Source organism: Acinonyx jubatus, chromosome B1 (assembly GCF_027475565.1).
Source record: "Acinonyx jubatus isolate Ajub_Pintada_27869175 chromosome B1, VMU_Ajub_asm_v1.0, whole genome shotgun sequence".
Taxonomy (NCBI): Eukaryota; Metazoa; Chordata; class Mammalia; order Carnivora; family Felidae; genus Acinonyx; species Acinonyx jubatus.
The window spans coordinates 84,296,902-84,309,246 of NC_069382.1; the positions used below are offsets into that span (position 1 = coordinate 84,296,902).

The following is a 12,345-nucleotide window of genomic DNA, read 5'->3' on the forward strand; positions in this document are numbered from 1 at the left end:
AAATAAATGTAATGCGCACGTGTGTATCTATGTATATGAAAAGACAGAGCAATTCAGGGTTCAGATTGCGGAATTCTGATGGCAGCCACAGAGCTCAGAGGAGCTTTTCCAATGGCCAGCTTCCAAGTAAAGGAAGCTGCCACCGGGATGCACACATTCACTCCCTCTGGAAGTTTTCAGGGCTGCCGCATTCATCACTTCTCAAACACATGCTCCATTTGCAAGAGTAACATCTTCCTCGTAGAGGAGCACAATGCTTTTCTGTGAATCAGGCAGATCTGACTGGAAGACGTGAACACATTGTCCTTAGACCGTCATGACACAGGTGCCTAAAACACTTCCCCAGAATTTCTAAGCAAGGTTTGCTCATGTTTAATCAGGACAGGAGTCATCAGATGCAGAAGAGCAGAGTAGGTGAGAATAAGTGGAACTAAGAAGGGCTCTGCTGTGTGCCCTGCGACAAATTACTATCCACTGAGTCCATTCCTCATCTATCATGGAGTTGTGAGGATTAATCAAGATAATATATGTAAAGCACTTAGCTTGATGCCTGGTACAGGGTAAGCTCTCAGCCAACTGGAATATTAAATGATAAGGATATCTTGAAACATTTAGTAAGCAGTGAATCAAATTCTTGGGTACAAACTTAGAAGTTTAGAGCCTTCTAGTGAAAACTATGGGAGGAGATTTGAAAATCAGATAACCTCGACATTTGCAGAGATAACAGTCCCGGATTTTAACCAGTAGTTAAGAATTGTTGAAGTACCAATTGGAACTACATGTATGAAGCTTGTGAAAAATATCCTAACTTCAGATATAAAAAATAAAAAGTACACAGGGTTCGTGTGACTTGTGATGAAAAATAATTTATTCGTTCAATTGAGACAAAGCCAGGAGCCTATATGAACATTTATGTATTTGGAAGTACGGAGATTTGAGATCGTGGGATTTAGCGTTTCTAAATGTCAAGGGCCCTGACTGCCACCGCTGCTGATGTTTTATGATCCCTTCCCAATATGTTGTTGTATATTCAGTTGGTGCTTGTTACACGTGTAAGAAAAACTAAAGGATAAAAGCATTCATAAAAATTCAGCCACACACATGCAAATTTTAAATGCTTTTATTTTTTTTTACTTTTTAAATATTTTTTAACATTTTGTTTATTTTTGAGAGACAGAGCGAGACAGAGCTTGAGCCGGGGAGGGACAAAGAGAGAGGGGAGGCATAGAATCGGATGCAGGCTCCAGGCTCCAAGCTGCCAGCACAGAACCTGATGTGGGGCTCGAACCCCTGGACCATGAGATCATGACCTGAGCTGAAGTCAGACGCTCAACCGACTGAGCCATCCAGGTGCCCCCAAATTTTAAATGCTTTTAAAGAGTACCTTACTCTGGCACCTCGCGGCTGGAACTGGGTGAGCATCCATGTTTCAAACCCTGGAAAGAGGCATGATCACTCTTGTGTACGCCTAACTCTACTTGGAAATAGGGTTTTAAGTCTGACTCATAGCAGAAAGGAGAAAGATCATGGTCATTTCTAAAAATAACCTCAAAGTCCCCCGGAATGTTCTCAATGGCCCTTGAGCGGGGGTGCTGAGCAGTGCCCCAGCATTCCCTTGGGCCTCTGTGGCTGAGGTTACAGATGCCCACCAGGAGGGTGAGGCCCCTTTTAAGATGATCCTTTTCTTCCTGGAGCATTTCAGAATGGAGATTTCTAACTGCTCGTGGCTGACATTCCGTCCAGAGACCCAACCTTTCCCAATGATCAGGCTCAGAGAAGCTGCACCCTGGGATGGTCACAAGTATAGGTTTTAAACTCTTGGCTTTCAGGAAAATAGCCTGTGTGTATGTGTGTGTATTTTTACTTCATATGGTTTTTATTATGTAGTAAAGTTGTTTTCTCTCTAAAATAATGTTAGGAGTATATAAGACTGACAAGGGAAGAGTTCAGGAGTTGTGATAAGATTGTTCTTTTTCATTTTGTGTTGCTCTGCCCTTCACATAGATCTCCTTTTTTTTTTTAAGTTTAAAAAAAAATTGTTTTTAAATGTTTATTTTTTTGAGAGAGGGAGAGGGAGACAGAGCATGAGCGGGGGAGAGGCAGAGAGAGGGAGACACAGGAGCTCCAGGCTCTGAGCTGTAAGCACAGAGCCTGACGTGGAGCTCAGACTCACAAGCTGCGAGATCATAACCTGACCTGAAGTTAGACGCTTAACTGACTGAGCCACCCAGGCGCCCCCACATAGATCACCTTTTAAAAAAGTACTCAAAACTTTTTTGACAAAACTCTTGTTAATACATGTCTGACATGCGTTTACTTTGGGTGTGGTCTTTGTTCTTAGGACTGAGTCCACCCCTCAGCACTTGGCACATGGGTATACAGCGTGCCCTTGGTTCATTTGAATGAAAGTGAAGCTGGGGCGCCTGGGTGGCTCAGTCGGTTGAGCGTCCGACTTCGGCTCAGGTCATGATCTCACACTCCATGAGTTCGAGCCCCGTGTCGGGCTCTGTGCTGACAGCTCAGAGCCTAGAGCCTGTTTCGGATTCTGTGTCTCTCTCTCTCTGACCTTCCCCCATTCATGCTCTGTCTCTCTCTGTCTCAAAAATGAATAAACGTTAAAAAAAAAAATTGAATGAAAGTGAAGGTAAGTATATAAATATGGAGGGAGAAAATGGTCTAGGATATTACTTTGCTCAGAGAAACCTACAATGTAAAAACTAAACTTTTTCATGAAAAGTCTTATAGAAGTCCAGCAGGCTTCTACAGAATTTGAGGTCCTCTGAGGTTTGAAATAAAACAGTCTAGAGCATTGTTTCTTAGTCCTGTTTGTGAGCTGTCCCGAATTATCACGAAATTAACTCAGGAGCATTTTATATGGACATTGGGTTTGTGTGTGTACGTGTATTTTTTAAAAAACTCAAACCAACAATTTCAGAATGTCAGAACTCCAACAGAATTCTTATTCTAGGTCAGAATTTCTAAAAACTAGGGGTCCTGGGCCAACTACCTCAGAGGAATTGAAGTCTTTATTAAATTTCTTTAGGGACACCTGGGTGGCTCAGTCAGTTAAGCGTCCAACTCTTGACTTTGGCTCAGGTCATGATCTCAGTGCCATGAGCTGGAGTCTTGACTCAGGCTCTGCACTGACAGTGGGGAGCCTGCTCTGGATTCTCTCCCTGCACCTCCCCCACTCGTGTGCGTGCGCTTGCTCTCTCTCTCTCTCTCTCAAAATAAATAAATAAACTTAAAAAAAAAATTCTGTAGATACCTGTGCCTTCAACCTGTGTCCCACTCTGGATCCCACCTTGAGGTACTAAATCAGAAACTGTGCAAATGGGACCAAGAAATCTGCATTTGTAACAGCTCTCCAGGTCACTTTAGAGTTGGATAATGAATGGCCTAGAAAATTGAACCTCTAAATAAACCTCAAAAGATCCTTTCTAAGGATGCTTAAATCTGGTAGACAGTTCTGGAAGTGTTTTTTGCACACTATCCACATTCTAATAAAATATCTAACACGTGAATACTCTGCGTCCCTTTACAAATACATTAAATAAGCACGTCAAATTTATCTATGTGTTCACAAGCTTATGATCTGCTGGTAGAATGAGAAGAGAATAACCCTATGAAAATTGATAGAGTGAATCATCTTCTGGTTTGATCAGAGCAGATCAGAATGGCCAAAATGTTCTCTTTGAGCCTTTAAATTAGTTATAGCATCTGCAAACTGAAATTCCATTTCGTCTTCAAGTCCTGGGAAATGGTTATATCTCTGATATGGTGAAGAAAGTTCACTCACACTTTTGGTTGGTGAGTGCAAAACTCCTTAAAGTCTTGGTATGGAAATTTAAAATTCAACCATGAAAATATCCAGCATTTTGAGTTCACACACTTGTCAAAACATCTGACCTTGGTAATGGCACATGAAATCTCTGGGTTTCAGTTTCAGCTTTCCTTTACACAATTCTCCTCATACGCTCTCTGCTTGTTCTGATTCCCTGAACCCATAGGGTCCTCAAAAATATTAAGCAGGGGACAGTCCACAAGCCATTTCCAGCATCTCAAAATAACCAAAATAAATTGTACATTTACTTAATTATCATGAAAACTCTAGGCAGACCACTATTTTCAAGTGCATACTTTGGGGAACAATTACATAAATTTGGTGTAGTTATTTGAGAGATTGCTCTAGCATTCATTTGTACAGCCTCACGAAGAAAAAGGAAGGCAGTTACAGTACAATGTGTTCAAGAATGCCACAAGAGCACGTGGATGGTCCCGGGATCAGGACTTGTGGGAGGGACTGTCAAGAGTGACTGTATAGAAGGTAATGTGTAAACTGATTGTGAAGGAAAAATAGAACTGGTCAGGTGAAGAAGTTGGATAAGAGTATATATAGTGTATGCAAGGGCTCAGAGAGACAGAGAATGAACACTGTATGTCCTGAGAACTGCAAATAATTACGTCTAGCCAAAGACTTAGAGCTGATTGGTGTTGGGGGACAGGTGGAAAGGAAGAAGGTTAGAGGTGATAGCTAAGACAGGAGAAGTAAGTAAGCAGAGATGAGGCTTGAGTTGTGGAGGGCCTCTGTGCTGGATTTAGATGATGCTGAAGACAGTGGACAGCTCCAGAAAAGCTGTGCAGGTGAAGAATGGGCATGATCAGTTTCACACGTTATAAAGAAATTCACAGCCATAGTGTACAGAATGGGTTGGAGGGGAGCAAGCAAGCCTGGGGCAGAGAGAGTCATTCAGAAGCTGCTGCAGAAAACAGGAGAGAAGTGTTGATGATCTGAACTAATGCAGTGGCACTGGGGGTGGAAGATGAAAGTAAAATTCGAAGATGATAAGAACAGATAGTTCTTGAGGTATAATTGGGTGTGGGTGGTGGGGAAAGAGTGGAATCAAAGATGATTCCTGAAAACAGTGTGAGAGAGCATTATGACGATTAGCATCGGAGTCCAGTGCTGGTGATGAAGGCACAGCCAGACTCTGCCATCCAGGGTGTGGTGTGGGCTCTGCAGTCAGACCTGAGTCTGAATTTGAACCTGGGTTGAGCCACTTCCCCACACCCAAACCCCAGCTCTGTAATTTTGTAATCTCACTTAATCTCTCTATGCCTGAAGTTCTTTCTCCATAAGACAGTTACAATAAAACCTACCTTTTAGAACCATTGTCTCCTACGAGACAAGGAATCTGATGGCTTACCCCAATGGCTTTCATCTTAAAGACCTCATTATTAATAGTAACCTCATCCTCTATAGTACCAGGCTCCGTCCATGATCCTGCCCAGTTTCATGCAAAATCAAGGACAAGGCAATACGAGTTTTTTTGAACTTACTAGCACTGCTAAAAGTCAAAAGGCAGAAAGAACCTCTTTTTGTATGTGGATATTCTGGCCCAGGGGACCCCTAAGGGAGCCCCTCCATGTCAGCAGAGGCCTGGTAATCTTAGCTGTGTTCCTCATCCCTGTTATGAGTGTCATCTACCCCCACCAAAACACTGACCTTTTCCCTGTAGACCCATAAGATCAGCACATGACCTGTCCCAAAGGTTTTATATGAGGATAAAATACGATTCTGTGTGAAAGTGCTTTATAACCCCAAAGGCAAAGCTATTCTTCTTACTATTGGTCCAGCTGTCATATCACCCCTCCCAAACCATTCTGTCTCTCTCCGCCTCTCAGTTTCTCTCTGTGTCTGTCAGTTCCTCCCTCTCCCTACCCCCACCCCCACTTCTGTCTCTCTCATGTGCACACACACACACACACACACACAGTTTCACAGAAACACAAGCTATCAAGCCACACAGTAGATGGGAGACTCACGCTCAAGCCATTATGGAGGAGGAATTGTTTCCTTCAGAGTAATTGACACATGATAGCAGCCCATATTGTCATAGGCACTGGATGAACAGCGTGCTTCAGCCCCTGCCACCGCAGCTTCCCTTAATGGGAGAAAACATTTATATGTAATAATAGTAATACAGGGACAAGGGAGCTGATGCTCAGTAAAGAGTTTCTGTGATTCTTCCACAAGGGCACAAATCATACTAAGAGGCTTCCAGGTTTGTACAGCAGAAGGACCAGGGAGTCCCTAAGATAAAGCCATTTGAGCTCAGACTCTTATCTGAGTCCTTGGGTGGCAGGGGCTCACAGGGATGCCTCCATATTCGGTGAACAGTCCTCCTGCTCATTGAGCAGATTGCTTGTGAGTTCCTCAGCCTTCTCAAGCTCACAGGTTCTATCTCTTCCTGCTTACTTCCTTCTATCTTCCAAGAGGGGCGTAAGAGAATTAGACTCTCAGACCTCCTTTCCATACGGCAAAGGATGATGAAACAGACAATAGGGATACTAAGATTGCTCTAAACTGTTTTGGACACAACTAAACAAAACATGGAACTACAACATAGCATATTCAATGATGTCTTTCTTATATTCCCAAATGCTGATACATGAAATGTATGTCAAGATACTGGTTAAAGGGGCCAGCGGTAGAGAATATTAGGCCCTCAAGGAAATGGAAATACTCAGCAGTTCCATTCAGGTCACATGCTGAAAATGCATTTGATTTGAACCTCAACAATCTAGTGCTGTTCTACAATCTAGGACACGAATGCATTAGCACTTGGACTTGGGCTTGAATTGCAAATTTGATTTTTGTTGTTCATATTAAAAAAGCTACACCAGATGCTTAGAAAACATTAGGATTTTGCCAGCTAGGGAACAGAAATATTATCATTCTACCTATTTGTATTTTGAAGATCCAGAAAGCAGTCTATCTCCGTTGCAGTTTTGAGTATGGTATCACTGAATTTAAAGGTAGTAATAGCTAAGACTTAGTTTGGTGCTTACTGGGTACCAGGCTTGAAGTTAATTGTTTTCCATATTATTACATTTAAGTTCATTCTCACAGTACCTCTATGAGCTAAGTATTATTAACCCATTTTGCAGATATAGTAACCAAAACTTAGGAGAAATTAAATAAGTTTTCCAGGATTCATTCATTTAACAGATAATTATCAACTATCAACTATGAGCTACTGGGGTCCCAGTAGTGAACAATACAGAAAAATCCCTCCCATCATATAACTCACTTTCTAATGGAAGGGATCACAGCTAACATTTATTAAGTACCAGACAACATTTATATGTATTAACTCTTAGGTGGAGGGAGGAAGTCTTGGGTTTAAACCCAGGCATTCTAACTACTGGGCCAAGGCTCCTGTTTTTGTATTACTGCCCTATACTTCCCTACCCAGGTAGGCCCCCTCAGCTGGGAAGAGATGAAACTTGGGGTTCCCAGACGGACCTACCTTTCAGCATGTTCTAAGCCACCACTGTTTTACAGAGGAACAAACAGACCATTTGTCTTTATTTCCCCATCCTGTCCCATCCATTTCATGGCCTAGAACAGAATGATGGACGTGAACTTTCTAAAATAAACTCAGTTTCATTTGTACAAGTGCCTTTTTTTTTTTTTAACATCGCTTCAGGTGGTGCCGAGGGCCCCAAGTCTTCTCTTCTTTAGACCCTAAAGCTGTGATATTTGAACTTGCTGCTGTGTGTTAGAGCTACATTCAAATATCTGCCATGCCTATGATCACAACCACGATTTTCTGGTATGTTCAATAAATAACATAATTATCTAGCAGTTGCTACCTAATAGGATGGATTGAACCCGTGTTTTCTTTGAAGTCAAACTCCAGTGTGTCCCAGTTAGACCCTTGTTTTCAGCAATTCTGGGGCTTCTACCAAGTGAATGCAGACAGTGTTAGGTCTTGTGATTAAACATATAAGATTTGGGAACAGGGGGTAGACTGGATTTTTATTCAAGGACCTTTTCTGTTTACTTTTGAAATGGAATTCTCTACTTATGAGAGAATAGCAATAAAGTGGCACTGCTTAGAATCCCCTACATCATCTGCAGATTGGTTTTATTATACATAGGGTTCCTCCAGAGCCTTGGCGGTTCCACGTGTGAGTGAAGAATGGGGTCAGAGGGAATTCTGCTCCTCTCCTCCTTGCTTCTATAATACACTGCACCTTTGCCAAGAATAGGAGAGTGCCCAGGTGGAGGACCATTCTGCCTCCCCCCTCCTCATGCCGTCCTGCCTTCAACTCTGCAGAGTTACTGAAACCCCTTGTAACCTGACTTAGTCTTCCTTTGGTCTTTCAGCAGGCACTTCCCAGGAGCTACTCTTTGCCAAACTCTTTCACCAGAGCCCACACATTGGCCCTTTGTGACAGAAAGGACGGGGGCATACAGATGAATTAGGTTTATAGTTAATAAATCCATAGGGTTAGCAAGAGTTTTCTAAATTGGACTTCTCAAATAAGTCCACCTAAGTGGACACAACACTCTGCAGGGTAAGAGTTCCCATTACTCTTGTAGAGTCTCCAAGTCTGGCCTTCCTTATGGTCAATAAGGCTGCCTCCTGCTCTGACTAAAATTCAACTCTTCCAGCTTCTGTGAGTTAGACAATAGAATTAATTATTCAATTTGTCATTACTTATTAACTGCTGCTATGAACCTGAACACTAGGTGCAGCCCCATGAATACACAGTAAACAAGTCAGTCATAGTCCCTGCCTTCTTGGAGCTCACTAAACAGACATTTACGCAGTTGCCCCAATGTATGGGAGAAACTGTAATGGGGAAGTGGAGATTGCTTGGAAAAACTTATTCCAGGATATCCAACCCAGTATCGGGGGGGTCAAAGAAGGTACCTAAAGTAGTTAGCGTGCAGAAGGGATGTAAGATTTCCTAGAGGAAGTAAAATCTAAGATATAACCTGAAAGATAGGTAGCTGTTAACCTGGGGGTGGGGAGACAGAGGGGGAAGAATATGTTTTGGGGGGGGGGGGACAACATGTACAATGCTCTGGAGGCCGAAGGAAGCTTGACACATTTAAGAACCTGAAAGAGTTTCAGGGGAGTTGATAGAAAATGTTTGGCAGGGGACAGGGAGGTGATGCCAAACAGAGAAGCAAGAAGATGAGCCTGGAATGATGAGCAGAAACCAGGTGAAGTAGGCTCAGTCTGGATTTTAATCTAAAGGCAATGGAAATCATTTCAGGGTTATAAACAGGAAGGGCAGTATATATCTTGAAAGAGGTAGCAGTTTAGAGAATAGATTGTTGGAGAGCAAAGCAATGGACAAAAGAACAGATGAAGGAGTGAACGGATGGATGAATGGAGGCAAGGCAAAGAGACCAATCAGGAGACTATTACAACGATCTAGTGAGAGAAAATGGTATTCTGGCCTAGGGTAGTGGCGGTGAGGTTGGAGATGAGGGGGCATGTTAGAGGGATATTGTAGATGGAGAATCCATAGGACTTGGTGATTGGTGATGTGAGATGTTTTGAGAAGAATGCTCAGGTTTACAGTTTGGGTAGCTGAGGAGACATTGAGTGGGGAAGTGGGTAGATACTGAGACAGTTAACATGGGTGGGGATCGTGTTTGATAATCAGCTTAATGTTGAGACATGTGGTGTTTTAGATGCTTGTGAAGCATCCAGGAAGAAGATGTGGAGTTCAGCAGAGAAGCCTGGACTGGGTACATTGTTATGGGGTCACCAGCCTAGAGAAGATAGTCAAAGCTGTTGTAATGGATGTAATCATGCAGGCCTGTAGAATGGGCAGGAACAAAACGCATAAGACCAAATGACACTGAGAAAGAGCAAATGGAGAGAAAGAAGGAAATCCAGGAAAATGTGCTATCATGGAAAGCAATGGAAGCATGCTTTTAGAGACGTGTGAACTGCTAGATCCCAAAGTGTTGGGAGGTCAAGTAAATAAGAACTGAAAGGAAGTTACTACGGGTTATGTTAACCATTAATCATCTCTGTGCTACTCAGTAAATGTGTTAAATTTCATGTTCTTAGAGTATGTTTAGTGTTTTTTTTTTTAATATTGTTGATTTAATTCCTTGATGTCTTCAGTTAAGATGTGAGAAAAAGTTAAGATGAGTATTAACATCTTCCTTAAGTATAACACATTTGGGTCCAAGTCTCACATTTAACATCACTTTGGGAAATAATAATAGATGATTCTCTGCTGTAAGAGAAGTACTGCCTTTAACTGTCTCTTTTTCTTTTGTTCCCCACCCTCCAATCTTTAGTTTGTTTTCTGTCTTTCAGCCTCATGGGCTCTTCTTTTGGATAAAACCTTTTCCCACAGAATTTGAAGCCTGGCTACTTTTGAACTTAGACGTAGAACGTCTTTCTTGTGTGTTCTAACGCATTTAAAAGTTAGTTCACAGCTACATCCCCTCGCTCAAAGAGTAAATGATGACTTGGAGGTTTACTTACCCTCTTTCCTGTGTCTTTTCCAGCTCCAAGAGACCGTGAAAAGGAAGTTGGAAGGAGCTCGATCACCACTTAATGGAGACCAACAGAATGGTGCTTGTGATGGGAATTTTTCTCCAACCAGCAAGAGAATACGAAAGGACATTCCCACAGGGATGGAAACCATCAACATGCCGCTGCCTTCAGCTTCTCCTCTTCACCAACTTGACCTGAAGCCTTCTTTGCCCTTGCAGAATAGCGGAAGTCACACGCCCGGGCTTCTAGAAGATCTAAGTAAGAATGGTAGACTCCCAGAGATCAAACTTCCTGTTAATGGTTGCAGTGACCTGGAGGATAGCTTCACCATCCTGCAGAGCAAGGACCTCAAGCAAGAGCCTCTAGATGACCCTACTTGCATAGACACATCAGAAACGTCTCTTTCCAATCAGAACAAGCTGTTCTCAGACATTAACCTGAATGACCAGGAGTGGCAAGAATTAATAGATGAGTTGGCCAACACGGTTCCCGAAGATGACATACAGGACCTGTTCAACGAAGACTTTGAAGAGAAGAAGGAGCCAGAATTCTCGCAGCCGGCGACCGAGACCCCTCTCTCCCAGGAGAGCGTGAGTGTGAAGAGCGACCCCTCTCACTCTCCTTTTGCACACGTCTCCATGGGCTCTCCCCAGGCGAGGCCTTCTTCTTCGGGTCCTCCCTTTTCTACTGTCTCCACGGCCACTAGTTTACCTTCTGCTGCCAGCACTCCCGCAGCTCCAAACCCCGCCAGCTCACCAGCAAACTGTGCTGTCCAGTCCCCTCAAACTCCAAACCAAGCCCACACTCCGGGCCAGGCTCCACCTCGGCCTGGAAATGGTTATCTCCTTAATCCGGCAGGAGTGACAGTGGCTGGTTCAGGGTCGGGCCCCATGGCGGTGCCCAGCTCCGACATGTCTCCAGCAGAACAGCTCAAGCAGATGGCTGCGCAGCAGCAACAAAGGGCCAAACTCATGCAGCAGAAGCAGCAGCAGCAGCAACAGCAGCAGCAGCAACAGCAACAGCAGCAGCAACAACAACAACAGCAACACCAACAGCAGCAGCAGCAGCAGCAGCAACAGCAGCAACATTCAAACCAGACTTCGAGTTGGTCTCCTCTAGGGCCTCCGTCCAGCCCCTACGGGGCAGCTTTCGCTGCAGAAAAACCAAATAGCCCAATGATGTACCCCCAAGCCTTTAACAACCAAAACCCCATAGTGCCTCCCATGGCAAACAACCTGCAGAAGACGACAATGAATAACTACCTCCCTCAGAACCACATGAATATGATCAATCAGCAGCCAAATAACTTGGGTACAAACTCCTTGAACAAACAGCACAACATTCTCACGTACGGCAACACTAAGCCTCTGACCCATTTTAACGCAGACTTGAGTCAGAGGATGACCCCGCCGATGGCCAACCCCAACAAAAACCCCTTGATGCCCTACATCCAGCAGCAGCAGCCTCCGCCCCCGCCCCCGCCCCAGCAGCCACCCCCGCCGCCGCCACCGCCGCAGCTCCAGGCTCCCCGCGCGCACCTGAGTGAGGAGCAGAAGCGCATGCTCCTCCTGAAACAGAAAGGAGTGATGAGCCAGCCCATGGCTTACGCCGCGCTTCCGTCCCACGGTCAGGTAAGTGTGAGAGCGAGGCGCGCTTGGAGCGGTGCTGGTGGTGTGTTTCCCACTGCCCACGGGCGAGGCTCTCCACGCGGCCGTGGGGGCGGGCTGTAATTACCTGCAGAATCCTTCCTGTACCACCTCCTGTGGTTGCCGGGTTTGGGGTGTTTTTGTTGTTGCTGTTGTTGTTTCTTTTCTCCTAAGAGATGGGAAAGGTTGGTACGGGAGACTTTTCCTGTGTTTGGATGCCTAGGAGTCAAACTTCTTTCATTCCGGCCGGCAGAGAAGAAACCAGAAATCAGGTGAAGTTCTCACTGAGAGAGAGAGAGAGGCAGGCCATAGAGGTCGCAGGGCAAAACATGCTGATTCTTCTGTGGCATCTCTCCCGGGTCATATAGTCCTAGACT

The 12,345-nt window shown here is 44.2% G+C and overlaps 1 protein-coding gene across 2 annotated transcripts in view; it reads left to right on the forward strand.

Annotated features, from left to right (window-relative positions):
* Nucleotides 1-12,345, forward strand: part of MAML3 (mastermind like transcriptional coactivator 3) — a 409,569-nt gene that overhangs the window by 230,470 nt on the left and 166,754 nt on the right. For both annotated transcript variants that reach the window (XM_027066397.2, XM_053216947.1), the window contains exon 2: nucleotides 10,334-11,953. In XM_027066397.2, the coding sequence (XP_026922198.1) occupies nucleotides 10,334-11,953 (1,620 nt within the window). The remainder of the gene's footprint in view (nucleotides 1-10,333; nucleotides 11,954-12,345) is intronic.